Source organism: Rhipicephalus microplus, chromosome 4, assembly GCF_043290135.1.
Source record: "Rhipicephalus microplus isolate Deutch F79 chromosome 4, USDA_Rmic, whole genome shotgun sequence".
NCBI classification, from domain to species: Eukaryota; Metazoa; Arthropoda; class Arachnida; order Ixodida; family Ixodidae; genus Rhipicephalus; species Rhipicephalus microplus.
Window position 1 is genome coordinate 201,613,164 of NC_134703.1, and position 25,130 is coordinate 201,638,293.

At 45.9% G+C, this 25,130-nt stretch overlaps 1 protein-coding gene across 1 annotated transcript in view; it reads left to right on the top strand.

Annotated features, from left to right (window-relative positions):
* Positions 1-24,367, top strand: part of LOC142814468 (uncharacterized) — a 52,177-nt gene extending 27,810 nt beyond the window's left edge. The window contains exon 2 of the mRNA XM_075893230.1: positions 24,128-24,367. Within this exon, the coding sequence (XP_075749345.1) occupies positions 24,128-24,367 (240 nt within the window). The remainder of the gene's footprint in view (positions 1-24,127) is intronic.
* The last annotated feature ends 763 nt before the right edge of the window (positions 24,368-25,130 follow it).

Here is a 25,130-nt window from a genome sequence, read left to right on the forward strand (position 1 = left end):
GGCCTCTTTGAAAACCGACCAGGTGGGGATGTCGGCTTGGTGGTTGGTGAACCATAGGTTGGCCAAATCCGTCAAGTAGAAGATGACGTGAATCAGCTTCGCAGGGTCATCCCACTTGTTAATCGCGCTGGCATGCTCGTACTCTGCCAGCCAGTCCTCGACATCTTGATCTTCAGTGCCGTTGTATACTGGTGGGTCACGCAGACGAAGTACACCAAAACACATGACAGGTGGCAGCGTGGAAAAGCCTTGTGGGGGATCGACGCGCTCGGTCATCGCGGACTGAGATGGTAGCTTACGGCTGCGGAGCTCCAGGACGTTACCCAGCACGTTTCCACCAAATGCAACGAGCAAGGTTGCGTAAAAACACAGGTTATTATTCCAGAAACGTTAGCCGCAACAAGCTGGTACAGGCAGGAACCCGGCAAGCACGAGCCACACACGGACGTCAACGTCTTCTTTCACGCTGGCACAGAGCTGGCGCCACTATGCTTCGGTACAATATATATATATATATATATATATATATATATATATATATATATATATATATATATATATATATATATATATATATATATATATATTCAAGCCATTAAACATTTCATAAATCATGCACAGTGAATATTAGCACTGCTATTTCAACAAAGTAGTATTTTCTTTAATCACCCTACTTAGAAAAGAATGATGTACACATTAGAAGTCACCATGCCTGTCGAATTGTTTGACAGAGTCTGAGAATTCAAACGTGAAGCTCCCAAGATGGTGACCATGATATTCGTAAAACTGGAAAAAAACGAACTGTTTGACTTTTTAAAGCTGCAGAGATGTTATATTGTACTCCAAATCATTTTGCCTATGACTTTTTAGGCATCAGCGAGCATATTAGTACTCACAATTATGTGGCGTATACATGCATCAGTCATTGAGCAAACTGTGCAGTGTCTAGAAACTACAACTATAAGCCCCTTATAAATCTTATGACGCTTTTTCGCAGGCCAGCCATGTACTATGGCGAAGGTGGCTTAAGCAGTGTTTCTGCACAGGTTAGAACAAGACCAAGAAATTTTCGAACCACAACCCCCCGCTCCAAATTTTTATGAAGGGTTTAGGACAGAACTTCTTGGTTTGCTTGCAAGGCACGTTTGACCAGATAAAGTAATAATGGCACGCGGTGCCTGGCAACGGCACCGGATATCTATCGCATGTGGCGTTGCTAAGGCAACTGACGTGATCACGGCATGAGCTAAAGCTGGAAGCATACAAGCTCGATATGCTGAGAGTTTGTACACTTCTCACTTTAGTTCCTAATGGTTTCTAACATGCAATGGCCGCACTTGCTGATTATGAAATTCATATTTCCCACGAAGTGTTGCTGGCATGGCAACACATTGTTGTGTTAAAGTTGTGTCGTCCCACCGGTAAATATCTGCTGCGGTCAGCAGATCGACAGGAGCGTGGCGTTGCATCTGGTCGATCGCGTTTCGCGAGTGTCTTGGCCTAATGAGCAGCTATCTTACACTGTGGTTTAGGGTTCGGGTCTGCCAGCATAGATTGATTTGATTGATATGTGGGGTTTAACGTCCCAAAGCCACCATTTGATTATGAGAGACGCCGTAGTGGAGGGCTCCGGAAATTTCGACCACCTGGGGTTCTTTAACGTGCACCGAATCTGAGCACACGGGCCTACAACATTCCCGCCTCCATCGGAAATGCAGTCGCCGCAGCCGGGATTCGAACCCGCGACCTGCACGTCAGCAGCCGAGTACCTTAGCCACAAGACCACTGCGGCGGGGCGGCCGGCATAGATTGTTGACGCAAGCTACTGGTGGCTAAAGTGATCTGCATTTCTCGCTGAAATTAGGGCAATTGAGAAAATTTTGAGGCTGGTCGGGCATTTTGGCACAGCGTGGCACAATATCGGCAAATTTTGTGGTTTTGTCACAGCTCAACTCACAAATGAGGAGTTTTAATAAATTGGCGCAATCAGCGCAGCTGTTGCCCCTCTGCATTTGTGCATCACGTAGCAAATTTCGAAATGTATTTTTCGTATTTTCACGACATTGGCTCAATGAAAATTTCCAAACCTTCGTATCCTAGGTCTAGGGCACCTACTAAATACAATGTACTTCACTGAAGACAATGTACTTGAGTAGAAGCTGTAGTAGACGCCTTCAATATTCGTACGTCACTGTGTGTGGCACGGGAATCCTAGTGGAATCTCCACCCGAATTTTCTTCTTGCATGTTTTCTTCGTTGCCAAGCATCATGTCGCTGTAAGAGAGGCGTTTTCGGGATTGCGAAATTACAGTTACTAATATGCGAAAAATTGTTTTGCTCTTTAGTGCCCTTTAAAGAGAATGGAAGCGTACTTGACTTTACGACAAAACTGCCGCAGGAATTAAACCTTGAGTTTTAGACCTAAGGCTTACATTTTACTCAAACAGAGTTGAGACTTCTGACACTAAATTGGGAGCAGTCTTTGGAGCAGCGAAATTTCAATTTCGGAGCAGTTAGCAGCGTAAAATAGGTTGTCCTTGGAACTTAAAAATACCAATGTTTAGCAACATGGGAGCACCAGTGCATATTTTAGTTGGCTTATAATACACATTACACTGAAAGAGAATTTGAAGGAAGTTTTTAAACAGATTATCGCTAGGTATGAACTGCACTAATTTGAAGGAAGTTTTTAACAGATTATCGCTAGGTATGAACTGCACTATGTTATGCCTGCGAGTCCACTTCGAACGCACATGCCTCTGAAAAAGGCAATCTGTGTCAAGGCCAGCACGCGAGCCCGCCTGACGCGAACAACTCAACGGCTTCATCACGCGGCGGCGCCTTCCTGTCTGGCAAGTCTTACGCAATGCGTGGCGACGTCACTCGTCCTTGGGTGCAGCCACGTGCAGCGGCTCCGTATTTGATGAGAATGACGTGGCCCAGCCACGACTCCATTGGTGGATTCTGACCTCACGGCCAGCGACGCTTCTCGTTAGACATTTGGTTACTCAAAGAATCCTCCCGGTGCATATAAAAAAGCCCTGCGGCGCGTCGCGAGCAGGAGATCTATGTGTCTGAGAAGAGAGCTCGGCTTTTCGAGTCTCTAAACTGTCGGCCCCAGTGCCGAATTCGTAACGCCTCTGTATATATGTTGTACATAAACCTTGTTTAACTCACCGTCGTCTCGTCCGCTTGTATCAGCTCTGCGCAGAAGCAGTAGCGAGCTGAGAAACCTACGCTACCAAACGGCTGGTGACCTTCCCGGCGGAATTCGAAGCAGTGGCGCCTTCGGGACCGTGTTGGCATCGCCGTCTTTCGTAACAACTACCTTTTTACATTTCACGTGACCTATTTAGCCCTCGTAACATGTGAATTATTATCTAAAAAAGGTTTTAATGAAAGTTAGGTTCCGCAGAAACCTTAAAAAACACATCACACTCACAAAGACAATAAATATTGTGATTGCACAAGAATATTTGCGACGTAACAGTGGCTGTTCCTTTAAAAAAAACCTGACATGATATGGCCAAGAGCTTTTGACAGACAACAAAAACTTGCTGCACTGCCATTCGCGGCCACCTCCTGCAAGACCACCTCCTAGAGTCGAGCGCGAGAGCCAAGAAATCTCACCGCATCGAGTATCTCGTAAAGCCCGTGCATATGGCACTAAGTGATAAGCGAGGGATACTGATAACGCCTCTTCACATGAGCCACTACGTGTCATTTATACAGCACACGTTGGCCTTTTCTAATTTTTTTCAATCTCTATAGGTCATCACCATCGATGTAGAACACCCAATAACACATCAATTTGTGATTGCTACCCGCACCGCTCCATGACTCGCGTAATGTGCTCGCGCAACACAGGTGAAGAAATCCGTGTCCACGCAAACAAATCGCTGAAAATAGAGGCAGGTTTTATTGCAAAAAAAGTTGGAAAAAAAAGAAAACGAAGTCACAATGTCGCCGACCGAAACACTGATTGAGAAAAGCCAAACGTTCGTGTAGCCCAGGGCCTGCACGCATACAGCGATGCCTCATTAAGCACTTGTTGCGAGTTTCGATCACAAAACAGAGCAGTGTCAAATCGCCATTCATGAAAACTGTGGCAAGTGATTGCCGATGCGTAATGAGTGATGAATAAAGCGCCGAGGTGCCCGTTCATATTGTTTACAATGGTTTAAACACTCGTTTTGTCATCACGGCTTCGCATGTGACCAAGTGTTTCTCTCTATACCTGCAGACATCGATGCGTGGATTTTGCTTGCGATGACTTTGGTTACTGCAAAGAACAATGAGAACTGTCTAAATAAATAAGTAGCTAATCGGTGTAAACCGGAATTTGGTTGCACACGTTCTGCCGCTCACAGAACGCATTTTGAGAACCCACCTGCACGCGCCAGAGCATCCGGGAGACGGGCCGGATGCAGGGGAATGACTCCACGTTTACCGTTACTCGCTCACGGCAAACACGTACTCGTAGGTGACCGCATGCAGCAGTGTTGACATGAAAACCGCAGTGACCGGAGGAACACGCTATGCACAACAAAGAACCGGAGAGTCAACCCCGCTATACTTGCCACCCAACTCGGTAGTTTTCGCTAGCCGACAGTGGCACTAGAGCACACAACCTAGCTAGTAAAAGCAGTACATTCGATGCATGGCAGCACATTTTTGTGGGGTCACGCATATTTGCTAAAGTTTGAAGATTATGGCGGCACCATGGGAGCCTTTGTCACCAGAATGGTGCAAACTGAAAAAAAAAACACGATTGGTTGCATCTTATTAGTCAAACTCACTCTGTTTTTCCCACTGAAGCTTAGGTTGGCACCAAAATTCCAGCTTTTGAGGCTGTTTCGGAGCAGTTTTGTGCATTTTTTCATTTTTATGCTTTTAGTGCAGCTTGGCGCAAGAAAACGGATATGTATCAAAAATTCTCAATATGCGAAGCTGTCTCATCCCTGCCCAATGCATGTGTGTTGGCAGTACAGGCCCAGGTCACAAAAGCCTCTTTTTCCTAACACATCAGCTTATTCCAAAGTGATCAAAGATGAATTGGCTGAATCTTTGGTAGAGAAGGCTGTGTGCAAGTCATGTGTGCACAAGGTATTGAACAGTGTTCATGCTCAGATTCAGAGGTTCCGTACATCAGGGTTTCCAGATTATGTGGTCGCTAGATCCGGCGAAAAGGTGGCTAGATGTATCAAACATTTCAGCAATTGCGAAGTCTGTGAGAAAGATCACGAAAGCCGCTTCAGCCTGCTGTCCTACGTTGAAGTTCTCTATTGGTACAAGTTCTTATTAGCACATGAAAATACACACTTGTTAGAAGTGTTCACAAGCTGGTGCACAATTAGGAGTGTCGCATCCAGATATGATGCGGTGGTTATATGTACGGCTCTCAAAAAACTGGGCAGCACTTGCACACTTGTTAAGCTGGGGCCAAAGGCAAAACCACTTATAAAGACGAGTGTGTTCAGAAACACCAAAGCTCCTCCATTCCTTGTTTTACAGGAGTAGTGTACGAGATTCCTCTGTCATGCGCCAACAGTTATATTGGTGAGACTGGTAGGTGCATGTTAGATTACAGGGGCACCAGAAGAAATGCGAGACGAATGTTCGACAATCGAACTTCTTTGCTCATTGCACACAGCATCACTAAAAGCTACTGTTTAACAAGATCAGGGGTGCAATAGCCAAAATACAAATTGGAGCAGTTTTTGCAGCAGCAAAGTATTAATTTGGAGCACTAAAATGTAAATTATGAGCAGGTTACAGGACACTATGCAATTTTTATCACTAGGTACCACATTTGGAGCAGTATAAAAAAGAAGGCCTACATTGAGAAACAAAATATTGTAAGGCAACGTTTTGGCTGCAAGACACCTCTATTACTTGCTGAGCCTCTGCCCTACAACACAAGTCAGACTGGTGACCATGAGTACATACATATAAGAAGATGACACATATGAATAATGCTAACACTTATTTTCCCACTACGCGTGAGCGGTCAGCCTGGACGCGTCCTAGACGGAAACGGAACATTGAACGAATAGCTTCAGACGCGATACGTGGACAATCTCCGAACCACGACAGCGACGATCCGAAGAAAGGTCGGTGGGAGTGACACGATAGTTCACTGGTGACGTTTGTTCATTGATTGTATAGGGTACAATGAAGCGTGACTGAAACTTGTCGCAGAATCCTGGAACACGAATCGGCATCCAAAGTAACACTTCATCCTCCTGACTGAAGGACACGTCGCGATGAGAGCTGTCGTAGCGTTGCATGCCATCTTGCTGATTGGCTTCTGTATTAGGGCGAGCCCGTTGCCTACATTCCACGAGCCTTGTGATGAACTGCTCTAATATGGTTGCAGAGGCATCAGATGGAACATTTAAGAAAGAGACGTTGATGGTGAATGTCGGTGAACGGCCGTACACGAGGTCGAAAGGCGAGTAGCCAGTAGTTCTTTGAACAGCGGTGTTATGGGCAAATGTCACAAAAGGCGAAATCGTGTCCCAGTTGTCGTGGTTTGGTGCGATGTACATCGATGCGTGTTTGTTAGTTTCCGACGAAATCTCTCTTGCAGCCCATTAGTTTGGGATGGTAGGTTGACGTCGTCTTATGTACTGTGCCACAGGCTGTGAGCAGGGTTTCAAACATGGTGGACAGGAACGTCTTGCCGCTATCACTCAGGAGGACGTGAGGTGCACCGTGACGCAATACAATGGCGTTGAGGAAGAAGTGTGCAACATCTGAAGCAGAGCTTGTGCGTAGTGCAGCAGTCCCTGCGTACCGTGTCAGATGATCGACAGCAGTCACAATCCAACGATTACCTGCTGGCGTGATGAGGAGAGGTCCGAGTAGGTCTATGCCAACGATGGCGAAAGGAGTTTCGGGACACGGGATGGGTTGCAGAAGGCCGGCAGGAGATGAAGTTGGTTGCAGAAGGCCAGCAGGAGACGAAGTTGATGGCTTCCGCCATTGACACGGATGGCAAGATGCAACGTACTTGGCCTCAAAGGTAGAGATGCCAGGCCAGAAAAAACGTTTCCTGGTGCGACTTTGTGTTCTGTCAAATCACAAGTGGCCTACACATGGGTCGTCGTGAAAGGCCTCGGGGATTTGGTGACGTAGAGAACGTGGAAGTACTGGAAGCCAGCGGTGTCTATCAGTAGCGTAAACGTAACGATGGAGCCCATTGTTATCGAGCTCAAATGCCGTAGTTGTCGGTGCAATCTAGCATTAGCAGTAGGTGAAATGCCATTTAGGCGTTGGGTAATGCGATTGCAATATGGATCATCGCGCTGGCATATGGCGAACTCATTGTAGCGATTTGAAGCCGGTGTGTTTATAACCGCAAGTGCGATAATGGGAGGAGTGACGTAGTGTCTTGCCCACCAGACGAGCAGTCAGCTGGCGTACTCAATGGTGACAGTGGCAGGGGGCAGCGAGAGAGAGCATCTGCATCTTGGTATCGTTTGCCAGACTTATAGATGACGTCAAAGTCGCACTCTGTTAGGCGGAGCACCCAACGACCGAGGCGAACAGACAAGTTTCTCAGTGACGATAGCCAGCACAAGGCGTGATGGTCTGTATTAATTGTGAAGTGGTGTCCGTAGAGATACGGTGGAAATTTTTGTATGGCCCAAACGACAGTGAGGCACTCCTGCTCAGTTCTGAAGTAGTTCTGTTCAGCAGCCGTAAGAGCACGACTAGCATACTCAGTAACTCTTTCCCGTGAAGAGGCATGCCGCTTTAGAATAACTGCACCAATTCCATGGCCACTCGCGTTGGTGTGCAGACATGTAGGTGCGTTCTCGTCGAAATGGCACAGAACAGGGTCACATGTTAAAGCATGCTTGAGGGCTTCAAAAGCACGCTCGCAGTCATCGTTCCACGCGAAAGTTGATCCAGATGTCAGCAGCTTGTGCAGTGGCGACGCGATGGCAGCAAAATGACTGACGAAGCGGCGGAAGTAGAACGCTAGGCCAAGGACACTTCGTAGGTGTTTCTGATTTTCTGGCGGAGGGAAGTGTATCACGGCAGAAAGCATGTCAGGATCCGGTCGAACGCCATCTTTGTTGACATGGTGGCCCAACACCTTGATGTTCTTGTTGGCGATATGGCATTTCTTTGTGTTTAGCTGAAGTCCAGCATTAGAAATGCACATCAAAACTTCGTCCAAACGATCAAGATGCTGACAAAAAGAAGAGGAAAAAATGACGATGCCATCTAGATAACAAAGACATGTTTTCCATTTTAGGCCGCGCAGAGCTGTGTCGACCTTGCATTCAAACGTGGCTGGAGAATTACATAAACCGAACGGCATGACGTTGAATTTATACAGCCCGTCTGATGTTGCAAAGGCAGTTTTTTTCTTTGTCCGCTTCGTGCTTAGGTAATTGCCAATAACCAGACCATAAATCGAGGCTGGACAAAAATTTAGCGCCTTGGAGAGAGTCAAGTGCGTCGTCGACTCGTGGCATCAGTTACACGTCTTTGCACGTGATATTAATTAAGTGCTCGATAATCGACGCACGATTGCTACGAACCATCCTTCTTTCGGACCACCTTTACAGGGGATGACCACGAGCTGGACTAATGCCGCCGGATAACACCTTGTTCATTTATTTATACTTATACCTACAGCGCCCTCTGGGGGCATTGTTGTAGGGGGGGGTTAACAAATTCAAAGTACATTTAAATCAGTGGGATCAAGATGAAATGCGCGGCACTCAAGAAATCAAAACAAAGGAAAAATACCTAAATGACAGCATACAATATCATTGTGTGACCACATACTCCTTTAAAAGGGAAGGAAACGCTGTGGAAGAGGCGGTCACAATGTTTTTTGGAAGACTGTTCCATTCGTGAATAGTCTTTCGTGAAAGTATTTGCATACGTTGATGTTCGGCACATATATTCGCACACTTTCAAACGATGGTCCCGTCGTGATGAGATGTATGTTGGTGGTCTGATGTATTTGTTTTTATAGATCCCAGTTTTGTCGTTTATTAGGTTGTAGAAAAGACATAGCCTGATATATTTACGCCTTGAGGAGAGTAACGGCCAACCAAGTGAACTAACGATTTCGCTAGACCGTCTGGTGAAGTCGTAATCACCCGTCACAAACCAGACGGCACGTTTCTGAAAGCACTCCTATGCATCAATATTTAACTTTGTGGCCGGGTCCCAGGCAGTGCAAGCATATTCTAAAATCGGAATATATTTGAGCATATCATCATCGTTGCCCTCGATTTTTCACTCTGCGGACGACACTCGATGTGGGCGGCGGCATACAATTGTATTGCCTTCCGTTTCAATTCGATGCACGGCGACGGAAGCTTGCAATTGACATCAAATGAAGCGCTGTGTTTTTGAAGCATACCCGAAAATTCATGCTTTTGCGCTGGCGTGAGATCGGGATAGATTGGGGCTGTTAAAGCAGCCGTTTTAGCATGGTCATCAGTATCCGTGAAGAAAGATGGCGAGTTTGCGTGAAGGGGCACCAGAGAAAGTGGGTCGGTATCTGTGAAGCATGCCACACTGGTGCCCTGGGGCAGTGAAACGGGCAACGAAGAAGGATTTACTGCCGTAACTAATGCTCTGCCACCACGAAAGCGCACTAGGCTAGGAGTGATGGTAAGTCCACCTGAGATGTTGCGTCCACACGGTGCTAGGAACACATCACCAGTACTGATTTTATCTGATGTCAGGGTGAGAATATGCTCGTTACCTGGAGGAATAAAACAGTCGTCAGCGGTGACGAAGCACTGGTTACGAGCATCGTTGTCAGACGAAAGAGAAGTATCTGGCATGCGAATGAGCCTCTGACGGCAATATACCACGGCTGAAGCTGAGGAGAGAAAGTCCCATTCTAAAATGAGCGCATTAGTACACCATGACAGAACGAGGAACTGTATATGGTGAAGAATGCCCTCAATAAAAACTCTTGCTGTGCAAACACCAGAAGGCTGAACAAAAACCGCATTAGCACAGCGAAGGGGAGGGCCATCATACGGTGTCTTCACTTTGCGCAAACGGGAACACAAGTCAACGCAAATAACTGAGAGCGATGCACCTGTGTCCACCAAGCCTTCGGTTCATATCCATTCAACACACACTGAAAGTACATTTGAGGGGCGTTCTGGATCAGTTCGATGCATTCCGCAAAATGCAGCTTTCCCTCCTGAAGCTGAACTGTTTAGTTTTCCGGGCAATGATCAGACGCTGTGGTAGCCGGAGGAAGTGGTGACGAGGAACGGCGCATAGGCGACGGGGAGCGATGGTGCGAGGAGCGGAAGGTACTGGCTGCATCGAAGTGCTGTGGAGATGATGAGCGGCGTTGATACAGTTGGTAAGGGTGGCGATATTGTGGAGCAGGGGCAAACTCATCCCTCTCTAAGTCACCATGGCTACGCCTTTCGTCTTGTTGACGTCGACGACGGAACCGCGAGATGTGGCCGCGTATTTCGCAATAATAGCAAATTGGTCGAGTTGGAAGCCAGGCATGGAAAGAAGGATGTGTTACCCTTGGGGCGAGGACATTCACTGAAGGCTGCGTAGTTGACCGATACTGCGGTGATTGCTGATAAGGTGACGCTGCAACCACCTGAGCATACGTCGGCTTTAGAGTGGTATGCGAGCTCCGGTCTTGCTCACACGTCATGGACGCTAGTACCTCCCTCACGATGTTGTGGACACTGCCTGCAGAAGGCGTCATGCGGAGCTCATAAGACGACGAGGTGGCCTGGAGTTGTAGCTCCTCGCGGATCATGAACCGTATCAGCGCACGGAGCTGTCATGCGTTGGCCTGATATCTGCTGTTTCAGGTTGTAAACGTATAAGTTGAAGGTCAAGTCGCTGACACGTACTCACGATATCCGCGACCGTGGTGTTCTTTGCCGATGAAGCGTTAAATGCGACGGCGCCTGTACCCTTGAGCAGGTGGCGAATGCGGTCATGCTCCGCCATCGAGCAGTCGACGCGATGGCATAGGGCGATGACGTCTTCAATGTACGAGGTATAGGACTCGCCAGAGTGCTAAACACATTCAGCAAGCTTCCATTTGGCTAAGTCTGCGTGGACAGAAGGGTTGGAAAATATCTGACGGAGCTGCTGCTTAAAGGAAGGCCAGTATGGGAAATCAAGCTGATGGTTGAAAAACCAAGTCTTAGCGACTCTCCAGCTTCACAGAACTATGCCAATAGTTAAGCGCACTCACAAGGTCGTACTCATCGAACAAGTCTTCCACGTCTTCACCGCGAAGGCTGGCGAACATCGGGGGATCTTTTTGAGGGGCGGTGACAGTCCAAGAAGGCATGCCCAGGAGTGCAGGCGGGGTGGATGGAGTCGTGTTGTTGTGCTCGTCTTGTCACATGACCGTGGGCTGACTGCGCAGATGGCGACCCGACCGGAGATCAAGGGATGGTTTGTAGTCAAAGATAACGAAAAAGCGCTGCAGGGAGAGGACCAGGGGACCGTAAAGCACTCCCCACCACTTGTAAGGCAACGTTTGGGCTGAAAGACACTTTTTTCACTTGCCGAGCCCCTGCCCCACAACACAGGTCAGACTGATGATGATGATGAGTATGTACATATGACAAGATGACGCGCATAAATAATGCTCACAATATGTAAAGCCATTCGACATCACCTAAATTGTGCAGTGTAAATATGAGCACTGCCATTTCAATTAAAGTGGTATGTTGAACCACCCCAAAGGGCCAACAGTGATAAAGTCCATATTGCTGTTTGCTGTGCCTGTCAAATAATTGGACAAACTCTGCGAAATTTTATATGGGTCTGTGAAGCTTGCGACTATGAAATTTGGGAGGTTCCTGAAACCGAACTGTACGAGTGGTGAAAAAAAAACTGGTGCACAGTTTAGTTTGTTTTTTAGAGAAGCAGAAATGTCATACACTATGTCATACACTTGTCATACAAAAGGGCAGACGCAGTGCTGTCTGGGTAACGTAGTTGGTGTGAAGTGCACCATGTCACATTTCCCGCAGGTTGGCGTTAGGCCCCGCCGAAGGACGCTGGTCGCGCCGGTCGCGCCTGGCGTCAGACTAAAGAGTACTCACGCTTTGCTAACGTACAGCGTCGCTGTGCCCAGTGCGCACGCGTCATCTTTACGTTTGAGTATATTGAGCCCTTCATGATGCGGTCGTGGTTGTTCCGCTAGCTCCACGTATATCAAATTTGCTGTTACGTGACTTCAATGAATTACGAAGGCATGTGACTGGTGTAAATATGATATTCATGACATGCGTGTCATGTAAGAAAATGAAGACATACCACGTTCATAACGTGCTCGTGGCCATTTTGCTAGCTCCACATATACTAAATTTGGCATCACTTGACTCCACGTATACTCAATTCGGCATTAGATGACGAAGGTAAACGACGCATCCAAACATGATAAACGTGACACTGAAGTCGTGTACGGCATAACTTACCTCTGCCTCGTAACGTCATGCTTATTTTAAAGTGACTTATCAACCTTCCTCATTCGTTCTTAGCATGTCATGGATTCCCGCTCTACGTGGGATCTGCCAATATTTTTTACAGAAAACATTCCAAAATTTTGTCGGGTTGGTTTCAATAAACTTAGATAGCACTGTACTGAAATACCGCTCCTTTGAATGATGGATGCACTGCATTTGCAAGGCTTCCGTTAAAGTTTGCCATGACATCGGGAGATGCGCGATCCTTTTTTAATCTCTTGATTTTACGTTTCAGTTGTATTGTTTCCCGCGTCATCTACGGCATGTGCTTGTGTATTTTCTTTCGTTTGTTAAGGACAGATTTGTCAAGGCAATACTGGCACAGCCCTTAAAGCGATCCCACAAAACACCGACATCGTCATCATCAAAATCAATAGGACAGTGATTAATAACCGATACATCATCCACATGCGAGTAATCTTTGTAGACATGCATTTGATTTTCTTTTGGATTTTTACAGTTAAAAATTGGCATAGAAATATTAACAAGTGTTTGATCAGATAGCCCTTGCTCAATGTCCGCTGTGTAATTGATTATGCATTCGGAAAGGAATACTAGATCTAAAACAGAACTGCAAGTGCATACCCTCAAGTCGGCTCATTTACGATTATAATGATATGCTCCTGCATTATGTCAAAGACAACAATCACGTCTTTTTCGGTGCAAGGCCACTTTAATTTAACACCAGGGAGATTAAATTTCCCAATCAGGAATATTTTCTTAGTTTTATGTTAGTACATGTGCATCTGTAGTTTGGATAGGGATCCTCGAGCCGCGTCAGGTTGCCTCTATAAGGCATAAAAAATAAATAAAAGAGAGCTTGATGTACAAGCATTCGAATTCGACAATCTCATCTAATAAAACGGCATTTATTTGATTTCTACTGAGTACTGCAACTCCACCACCCCTGGCAACGCGGTCCCTTTGGAAAACAGTATAGGCAGGGGGAAACGCATCATCGTCAGATATATCAGTATGATGCACGTTTCTCTAACAACTGTTATGTGTGAATGATGCTGCGATAGCAACACCTCTAATAGCTCAGCTTTATTTTTAATGCTGCGAGCGTTCATGTTTAACAGGCAAACCATTTTTATCCTAAAGACGTCTTACGTCACACTTAAGGGTGACGTAGGACGTCTTTAGGATAAAAATGAAGAAGAATGTTAGGAAACAATGAAGAATTATTCTTCATTGTTTCGGTGATGTGTCATATTGACTTCAGTTTTTTTATATTCATCCCAAATATATATGTCTCTGTAAATTTTAGGCGTATCATAAATGAAGCTTTTTTTCCCTTGTTCCTTGTCTTGCTTTGCGCTGTCCCACAGTAGTTCACGTTTTTTTAACTCTGACTGCGAATAATCGTTGTGAAGGAGTATACTGGATCCCTTAAGCTTTTCACAATTTCTAGTATCATTATCTTTTTGTTATAGCCTTGTGAGTGCAGTATGACAGGCCTCTTAAACTTTTGTTTACCTAGCCGGTGTATACACCCCTTTGGCGTGCACTTCACGTCCATTCTTTCTGAAAATATTGTTTCATTGAGTGATGCTTTCGTTTCGTTGAGTTCTGCCGGAATAGCATGAATGACAAAATTGGATAATCTGCTTCGATCTTCAAGGTCGATTATTTTCTGTTTTGTAAGCCTTAAGAATGTTCTATTGAACGGAGAGAGGAATCTACTTGGCCTGCTTGATCAGGCAAAGTTGAGATTACATATAGCTTTCCTTCAAACTGAGCAAGCATACCACGTAATTCATTGACGGCAGTCTCAGTTTTTACAAGTTGTGTCTTCAATTCTATTATCTTGTTACGAAAGGTAGCTTGCCCATCTAGCAATTGTTCCATTATTTTTTTTCTGTGTGGGACCTCGATTTAGCTCAACATCACCACACAGTGAAAGTCTACGGACGTTCACACAATTTTATGCAATTGCAAGACACTGCGCGGCAGCACGGCAGGACTACAATACAACGACAGTCCCTACAAAAACAACCATCAGTACAACAGACCTGCACAAGGCAATATTATTCGCTTGGTTAGCGCCATTGCAGCGCTGTGTCTTGCGTGCCCACCTGTGATGCCGGGGATTTCATCAACTTGGCTCGTTTGCAGGTTTCGACATTAGTTGCATCAGCCGATACCAGCTTGTATACTTTGCAGAAGCGATGAAGTTTTGTTTGTACTCCCATGCATAACAGCCCTCCTGCTGCCAGACGATGCGCTGGAAACACGAGCTGCTTTCACGTGGCTAGGATGTCGGGCGCGCTCATTGGCCAGGTCTCTTCAGGTCCATCTAGGTTCGCCTCCAGTGTTATAGGGAGGACGTTGCTCCAGGCTGAGTTCCGTGAACAGATTCCATTCGTGAAAGAGAATCCAGCTCTACTGGCTGTCGCCAAAACTTATCGACTCGCTTCGCTCGTCTCTTCTGAAGATTTTGCGTTTCAGCACTTGTTGATGGTTCTCCAACTTGTCAAGAACGGTTTGACAACAGGCAACACACGACACAAGCAAGTTCCATCGGTTATCTGACTTAACACGAGATGCATTAAGTACAATATATACCTAATTAGGTGCCTATAAAAATTTCGTTCCCTCTACATAAAGAGGCACAATTGGGACATAAAACTAATAAAATGAGAACTCAAAATTTTACACGTGCAACATACATAATGAAGTAGACTGCAAAATAAGGTTGGCCCCTTCAGATCACTCAGCCCGGGAACACTCAGCCAATGCCATAGTGAGCACAATTTCTTGCCCTTACTTGCCAGAGAAATACCGAAAAGATAGCCGAGAAAGGTACTGAATAAAACAGACGGCTTATTGCGTCTGCGTTAGCGCCCTTTATTGTAACGAACGTCGAAATAATGCTGTTGGAGTATCATGGTCCACCTTAGTAACAGGCCACTTTTAGGTAACAGTCATTCAACCAGGTTAGAGAACAGTGCCTAAGTTATGAACCGGAGAAATAACAGGCCATATTTTGAACAGCCCACACGAAGCAGGCACATTCCTTTTCAGAAGTAAAGTATGCCTCTTCCCTGCTGCTCAGTTTTCGGCCTAAATACAAACCTGCCCTCTTGTTACCTTCTGTCTTTCTGGCAAAATATAGTTTCCATGCCGCGATCACTTGCGTTACATTAAATGACGAGGCCCTTACCAAAGTCGGGTGCCATGAGAATGGGCTTTTCGCTCAAGGCTTGTTTCAGCTTGCAAAATGCATTCTGTGTTTCTGAGTCCTACGCCACTTTAACCGGCTCCAACTTTCAAAGTGCTCCAAGGTCACCTCTTCTGAAAAAAACAATTGCAGTTTTAGTCCAGAACTATCCATAGAAATTCAGATTGTAGGGATTAGGTAAATGCTAAGTTCAAGATGAAGAAGTAGGCAAAAATGGAAAAAAGCAGTAAACATCGAAATGCTTCAAAATATGCATGTTACGCCAGCAGTGATGACTAAAAACATTTTTTTGGTGTGACTCAAACGGGATTTGGCAGCTGCGTAGTGAGGAAAACGCTCTGTGCGTCTTACCTCCACGATCGTCATAACTCTAAGCTTAGGTGCGTTATTATAAAACTCCTGATAATGTTGATATTTGGCAGGTTTGTTTTGCACGCAGTAATTCTGATTGAATGCTACTTCTGTACGCAAATATTCTGCTTGAATGCACAGTTTTACCTATTCAGAAACAGCACAAAAAACGTTATGCGGATATATTTGTTATAAGGACAACGATCGTTGTTCTCGTAACTGTTTAAGATAAAAAAAACACTTTTTGATAAAAATGGCTATAAAGAATTGACCCGTATGTCCTTTAACAAAGAAGCATTCAATATGCCTGAAATTGACCACGCTTATATCTTGGGACTTTTTTGATGTGGCTCAAGCTTCTTTTGAGCGAGACAAAGCAAATGTTATTTTCCCAGCTCGTTTTGTACTCCTTGCTGACCCTAATCACCATGCTGCACAGTAGATCCGCGCTTGGTATATTGAGTTTCTAACTTGAGTTTGATTTGATTGATTGATTCATATGTGGGGTTTAACGTCCCAAAACCACCATATAATTATGAGAAATGCCGTTGTGGAGGGCTCTGGGAATTTCGACCACCTGGGGTTCTTTAACGTGCACCCAAATCTGGGCACACGGGCCTACAACATTTCCGCCTCCATCGGAAATGCAGCCGCCGCAGCCGGGATCCGATCCCGCGACCTGCGGGTCAGCACCCGAGTACCTTAGCCACTAGACCACCGTGGCGGGGCCTTAACGTCAGTTTACGCTTCTTTTTTGTCCCATACTTTGCCATGTTTCATGAAGTACAACAACTTTCTCCTTCAAAAGCCAGAACTTTGTTAATGAACCCGAAACGGCACGCTAAAACACTGACTTCCGAAAAAAAACGCACAATTTTGGACCAATTGAGTGCTGCCGCTTGGTAGTAATAACGGCTCAAGATAGCAACTTAATTTTTTGCAAACAATTTTTGAAAGGCAAAAAAGCTTAAAGATATGCTGGTGATGATGATGATGACAACTTAAACTTTATTTTGGTTCAGAGAAGACGTAGGGGAGACCCCGCGCCACCCAGCTAATCCCACTTAGGGACCGTCAAGCCGAACTTGGCGGCCACTTCACGGGCACTCTGGGCGACCATAATTTGATTGTTAACTTTTTCCCCAGTGCGAATTGCCGTGCCTCTGGACTATTATCAACTTTCAACGATATGTTGTAGGAATAAGAAGCCATCGGCTCCCCCTTCAGTGAGGACAAGTGAGCAGCACTTTAACGCAGCCAAGTTCAACTGCTCCAAGATTACCTATGATTCCTTTTCGGTTACATCACCAGAGGTCAAAATTTCTTCTTATTCTTCCTCTGTAGAATTCTTTTCTGTTCCTCCCAATTTTACGCTTTTCGTTAGCAGTTTAATTGAGAGGTCTTCACGCTGCTTCGGATTGAGCTTTTCTCGATCAACCCTCGACAGCTCACGCCAATGCTCAATTACAGGCGAGAGCGTACAGTGCCCGCCTCGTTAAACAGCGCCACTTCGGTTTCTCCGCCGATATAGACATTGCTACCCACTTCAGCGACAGTCCGCTCGAGTAACCCAACCGGAGTGTTTTCTGTCCGAGGCTCGGTCGACTCACCGCCAAGGTCGCGCAGCTCGGCCGTGTTTTCAGGAAGTATTTTACTACATTGAACGAGATCAGCTTCCTGCGAAAGCGTCCGCGCTTGCGATCGCGTGAGGGCCATGTACGCCATGTTGCAAAAGAATGATTTACCCTGTTCTTTGAGAAGCTGCTCAGAGTTATTCGAAAAAAATATAAGGAAAACAATTGGCAAGTGTGGCAGACACAGCCGTTATGGTGCTAAATTTACCGAACGAGCCTTCAATAACAACCGTAGAAATTGGTAAGCAAGCACTCTGGTCTTCGACGACTTGCGTCATGCACACGCGTTCTCCTGTAAGGTCGTCCGAAGACACAAATGAAAGATAGACAGCGTCCATTGTTGCCGCTGAGTCTCGAAGTGCTCGACCCGTTTTTCCTGGAGATGTAACTAATTTCCTGTAGATGTAAACAATCGCGTATTCTATTCAGACTCTCTCAATGTTGCCAAAGCAAACTTTTGTTTACAGTTTAATGTTATGTGCTCTTTCTTTTTGAAATTATAGCAGATTAGTGGCTTCCTTGAGTAAAACGCCAGTGTGGTATCAGTTTGCTGGTTAGCAACCTCACTCAACTTCTACGCTTCAACTTGCCCTTGATCTACAGTGTCATTCGTAAGAGTTGGGTCCTCTCTCAAACTACGGTGTGAGGTGTGTTTACGTCCATCAGTTTTCTCGGAAAAGCCCTCTTTTCTTTCCCCCTTTTGAACGCGCACTGCCCTAAAATGCAAGTTTCGGTGAGTGTAGTACTCCTCAGCTAACTCTGTTGCTTCGTTTTGCTGTACTTCGCCAAGCTTCTCCTGCAGCCAAAGCTTCAAGTCATCCTCGATGCAGCGATAAAATTGCTTCAATGCAATGCATTCTACTACCTTATCGCGATCATTATAAACACTTTCACCCTTGACCCATTCAATTAATTTGGCTTTAAGGCAAGACGTGAAAGCAACATGCGACTCATCGCCCCTATTTGCATACCGGCATATTTACCGGAAATCCTCGGGTGACAACTTGTAACATCTAGAAAGAACTTCTTGAACGTCATCATGGCTCTGAAATGCTTCCGTCGACCAGCGCGTTATCACGTCGGATACTTCCTGCAGGAAGCAGAGCTAACATGTTCTGCGCTCAAAGAGACCGCTTGATTGTATTTCGCTCACAGACGTGTTCGAACTTGACGAGATACTTTGCCATAACCTCGCCTGCTACGAACGGTGACAGTTGGTCCTGAATTCTATGGCTGCTCACCTGAATCGTTGCAGAATAAAATGATATTGCTTTAGCGCAGATCAGTTTGAGCATGAAGGAAAGATACTATGCAGTCAAGAAGGAAAAAAAAAAAAACAGACGACAGAGTGACCACTCACACTATCGTCTGTTTTTCCCCTTTTTTGACTGTATAGTATCTTTCCTTCACGCTCAATGATTGATATGTGGGGTTTAACGTCCCAAAACCACTATATGATTATGAGAGACGCCGTAGTGGAGGGCTCCGAAAATTTAGACCACCTGGGGTTCTTTAACGTGCACCCAAATCTGAGCACACGGGCCTACAACATTTCCGCCTCCATCGGAAATGCAGCCGCCGCAGCCGGGATTCGAACCCGCGCCCTGCGGGTCAGCAGCCGAGTACCTTAGCCACTAGACCACCGCGGCGGGGCCCTTCACGCTCAAACTGATTGCGCTAAAGCAATATCATTTTATCATGCACCAACTCGCCCAATCAGCAGCACCGTTGCAAAAGCTACGCGAGGCGCCTGCTAACACTGTCGGAGCGCTTATTCTTCTCTTTTCAACTTGAGGCGCTTCTGTCTTACAGCCTCCTCACGGCGTCTCTTCTTTCTACCTTCTCGCGGTCGCAAAGTTCTCGCCTTTCTGCATCCTCGCTGCGTCCCTTGCTATACACTAAAAGCTCACCGACTTACTCCATTCTTTTTCTCCCTGCTCCTCCATATCTAAAGAATTGCTTGTTTTTGTTTCGCACGGCCCAGAGCAAAGCCGAGTTCTTCACAAATTTCAATGAGTTCATTTACTTTAAGGTTCTCGCTGCTTGCTTTCGTTTTGAACCCACTTGCCGTACCCACTATAAGTCTACTTGCGAAACCCGCAAGCAACTTTCAACACTACCGTGTTTACACACTCTGCAGTAACTTTGGTTTGAAAGCACGCCGAATTTCTTGAAACAATCAAACCTCACTCCAATACTTCACACAGCCCTTCTCTAAACCATTCTAACCTGTGCTAGAGGAGTCTAGTGAACTGAGGGGAGAACAACAAACAATCATTGATGCTTGCTAATCCTGCAGCTGCATACACTGTTGGGAATCGCGTGTCTGAGCTCGCGGCTGGGTATGCGCGGAGCTGATAGTTGAAGTGGACGAGGCGAAGGTGAGTCAACGAAGCATTTATGTAGTACAGTATTAACAGAGGTGTTACACATTCGACACTGGGGCCGGCAGCTGAAGGAGCTCGAACTAAGGTGTGGCGATGAGCGACAATTTCTTCGGTCGCGTGCTCTCTCTCTCTCTGTTTGTGCCGCTCGGTTCTTCTTATAGGCCCTGGGGATCATAGAGTTTTCTATATATACACTTGAGGGCACTCTGGAGTCATGGGCGCTGCAACGCGCAGTGCTTCAGCAGCCATGGGAATCATTTGTATTACACGGATTTGTTAATCTTCGTACTTCTGGCTCCGTGTATGTTCACGTGACTTGAAGATACTTTCTCACAAAACAAAAATGAAGAAATGTTCAGTGGTTGCGCTTCACCACCTTATTTTTTTAGGCCTGCCTTTTCAAATCAGGCCACAAAATTCAAAAGGGCTCGTTCTTCAAAAAAAAACAACAACACCGAAACACAGCAATAAACGAGAGTACAAGTGCGATTCGCCACCCCAAGTACGAGGACTACGCAAATCCGTGCACTATACTTATCATTTTCATGGTCGCTGAAGGACCACAGTGCCACAGTTTCCTCTAGGTAATTTTAGGAAACTCTATGCTGGGGATCACTTGCATCAGCCAGTAGTTCGAAGCCTCCAATCAGGAACCGCCACTGGTCCCTTGCTGGATTCGGACCCGTGGCTGAGGGGGCTTGTGGCGGGTTGCTTAAGGTGCACCGCAAGAGATGCCGCTGATAGCATCATGCATCCTGGCTCGCTCGCTGTTTTTGACACTAGTTGAATCAGGCGATACCAGCTCGGTTACTTTGCAGGAGCAATGAAGTTTGGTTTGGAGTCCAGGCGTAGCAAGTCCCAGCAAGAATTAAAACCCAGCATTCTACATGGCAATCATGTACTCTACCATAGAGCCACACCAGTCCTTGGAACTAGTCTTCGTATAGATCCTACTATTCCCGAAACGTCAATTGGGGTTGCAGTGCTGGGGGCTATTAGGTTTTTATATCATGAAGCCGTCACGTCAGGTTAACGTCAATTGTAGTTTAAGTAAATTTATGTAGCAGAGTCCGGGACTGCCATTTTCGCGAGCACCAGCGCGTCATAATAAACGTACCGCTTTTGGTGTTGCTAATTGGTATGCTGCTATTAGCATCGTTACGCAGCTGTAAACAACCGGCTATATAAAACATAGGGGGCTGTTTATTGCGTTCCTGTGCGGGCATTTTTACATATATTTAGCGCCACTTCGTAGCGTTTCGCTCAATGAAATGTTAAAGTCACCTTCAATCCGCATGCTCCGTGTAACACCGATGTCCGGTGCGCGGGTTCTGCTAAATTTCATGTTACGCTCCCACCGTGCCATATTACTTCAGCTAATGTGATTCCTTGATCGAAGACAAGTATCTATGAGCTGTTTTTTGCGCCGTAGCTTCAAGCACTGCCGTGAATCTGTGGTTGAATGTTTGGCTGCAATTAAGAAGGCCTCGGCTGGAATACTGCCTGGTTGTCAATATTTTTGTTCATTGTGTGTGATAGCTGCTACGTACACCGGCAGTGGATGTGAACTGCACCACCAAAATTGGCTGTTGTGACCTCATAATAGCTTTCCCTTTAAACAGAAATATTTACAGGTACCACGAGGCCCCATGTTGTTTGTGCGATCTTGCACAGATGTTTTCACGGGTAAATCACGTAAATCACGTTTTCACGGGTAAAGCTGTCTAAAGAATTTCAGCTACCTTTGGTGTAAATATGTCCGTGGTGTGGGGCCACACCAATTCTGTTTCACATCACGTGGGAATGTACACATCGAAATGAAAAACACCACAACATGAACAACACAGAGGAACAATGGGAGGCACTGCTGTCCAGCTCGGCCATTGCTGATCAGCGCTGGCTGGTCCAACGGGTAGAGATGATAACTAGGGCCAGCGGAGCCCTGGAATAGGGGCTCGACCATTTGGAATGCTCCGCGTTATGTGCAAATAAAGTTTTCTCTCTATCTCTCTTTGGTGTAAACGCAATAGAGCTTGCGCATGAGTTTTTGCAGAGCACCGTAGCGTCATGTGGCGCACGCGGCCATACTGAAGAGCGACTTGACTTCGACATGTTAAAACATACTGGTGATTCTGCTTTAATGGTTATTGCAATACGCTGCTGCACAGATACACCTAGATTACAATCTGAGCAGCGGGACGTAGTTTTCAAATTGTGGCTATTGTTTTGCGCGGAGGTTGCAGTCATGAACAGGAACCTACCTTGGGAACGTTCGCTTCATAATATGTGTCACATAAAGGGAAGAGTTCCCCTAGCTAGAAGGGTTACGTATCTTGAGAATGCAATTTCGTTTTTATTTAGCAGCAAACAGTCAAACATAAGTAGGCGCTGCCACAAACTGATATCCGAATAAGTGTAGTGAATTATTATCGGATAACGATATTGCTGACGAAGTCTTGCTTGTGATATAATGGGTGTTAGTTGCAGCTGTGCACCAAAATGTGTGTAAGAACCACGTGGGGTAAAATCATTTGTTGAAAGTGTAGTGCTGTTAGTGTAGTTAGTGTAGTGTGTGTCTGCATGTTCTTTTTTTATCCCGTTACCTTGTGCTACCATTATTCAAATACGCCTTACAAACAAGCCCACCGTGCACGCTGGTGATTCTAACTTCTTTACAACTTGGGGTGCAGTTCGAGATTAGAACATGAACTCGAAAAAGTTACAAATGATATTAGGGCGTTTTCAAATTCACTAATTCAGCGCAGTTCTTATGCACATTATTCAGGTGATTTGACAAAGTCACGCGTTTTGCTAAACAAGACGTTAGATGATCTACCATAAAACTTTTTTAATATAATCAGAACGTACATGGTCACACACAAAACGTTCCGGGAAATGCTGAGATGTTAGTGTACTCGAATTCCGTAAATATGTCTTCTAATTAGCTAGTCGCGAAGAATTATGTCGCCGTATATTCCAACTTGCTTGAACAGCTGGCCCGATCAATCACCACGTCATAAGCGGTAATGTTTAATGCACGTGGGAGCACACTGACAAATATCATTTGCCAAATGATTGAAACTCGAAATGAGCGTTTTGAATGGTTTCGATGGTGCCCTAAGTGACGTGGCCCACGTTATACTTAAACGGTATTCACCTCAATGAGACAGTGTCTGGTCTCGCAGGTGATCTCCACATACAAGTTAATGAAGCTTGGGTGCAGGTATAACAGCGTCGTTGCTACGATGTTGCATGAAGTTTTCGCACTTCACCTCAACTCGTTTTTTAGTAAAATGAAGCCCCGAAATTACTGCGACAAAAGCGTCGAGCTACATTACGAGTGAGCAAGCACATAAAAAACCAAATACAACTGCTGTGGTGGTATTCTCGGCCAAGCACCTTGGAGATGGTTTGCGAGTCTCAATACTGCATGGGTTTTTGCGACGGTGCGTAGAACTTGGTACACAGGAAAAAAAAACGCGGCCAGATAGACGCATCTGTCTGATACAAATAAAGCTTTCGCAAGTGAGAACATCCTACCACTGAAAAGAACCTCTCGGGAAGAAAGCAACGTATTAATGTAAATATGCTGTCTTATGTGTAAAACCCACGACTTCATTACGGGACACGCTGTAGAATAACTTTGTAATAAAGCACAAACATGTTCTTGTTCTTCACACACGTTGGCATGCGACAGCCGCGGCCGAGAGTCAAACCCATCCTCAAGTTTAGCAGCATGACAACAAAAACCTCATCAAAGTGTATGGTGGAGGGCGGTAATCAGGGGTGACTGTACTGAGCAAAAGTTTTTACTCTTTTCACTAGGAGCATTATCGATGCTGTTTTCGGCGTTCATCTGAAGCTTGAGTCCATTGAAAAACGATCGCAAACAGTGGTGCAGCTTACGATGAGAGCGCATGTTATATTAGGCGCGCCAATGGCAGGTGTCGAAGCATCCTTTTCTTGACGTCATCCACGCATCCCGCCAGGTGGCGTCACTCCACCTTCTCGGGGCTAATAGTGAGGTAGAGATTTGCAGTGGCAGACTGTACGCAGTTGCGGCTATTGCTGGTGGCGGATTCGCGACTGGCCTACGCACCGGGCATGTCGCTGTGGTCTTGGGACGACGAGTGGTTTGTGCGGCGCACCTACCTCGCCGCGCTGGAGCACGTGCAGCCACACGCGATCGCCTTCCTTGGCGACCTGTTCTCCGAGCCACCCGAGCTGTCCAACGAAACGCGGCAGCTCAGGGAGCGCTTCTGGAGCGTCTTCGCCCCACTCAATGAATCCACGTAAGTGCGCGGGTGTGTTCTAAAGAGAAAGCTGGGCTTTCGGAAGTTTCGCAAAAGAGCGAAACACGGGCACGAAAATCTATAGCTATGTTGTTGCCCTGCTGAGCACATGGCGGCAGGTTATTAGTTCGATTCCGGATGGCTGCGTTCACAGTTAGGGGGGGGGGTGCAATATTGATCTAGTAAGGTCGCGAGCACGGTGCATCAGAGTCAGTGCTGGGCAAAGATACTCTGAAATTTATGCGATACGATGCAACATACCCAGGCAGAACGTATTGGAGATAGATACACAATATATTGCCCTAAAATTGTATCTGATACGATACGAGCCATTTGTACGGTAAGATACTTCTACACACTGGCAAATCTGCTGCTGTAGACCCCGAAAATCTATCAATGAAGTCAGACTCGGCAGAACAGTGGCTAGGGTGCTCGGCTGCTGACCCAAAGGTTGCGGGTAGGTTACGATGTCAGTGCACGTTAAAGAAAAACATTGCCGAATTTCCGGAGCGCTCTAGTATTGTGGCTCTCATAATGATAACAGGGTTTTGGGATGTAAATGCCAAACGGTATTATTACCCGAGTAGAAAACGCGTACGCAAAAAAAAAACGGCTTGAAAATTTCTGACTTGTGCCCAAACTTTTTTTAATAAATTGTTTCTTGGTATTTAAAGACGCTGTGTTCCAAAGTAAATTAGCTTACTTCCGCAGAGCATATTAAAAGTTTGATTTAGATGCTTAACAGGACAGCCCTGTAGAAACTTCGC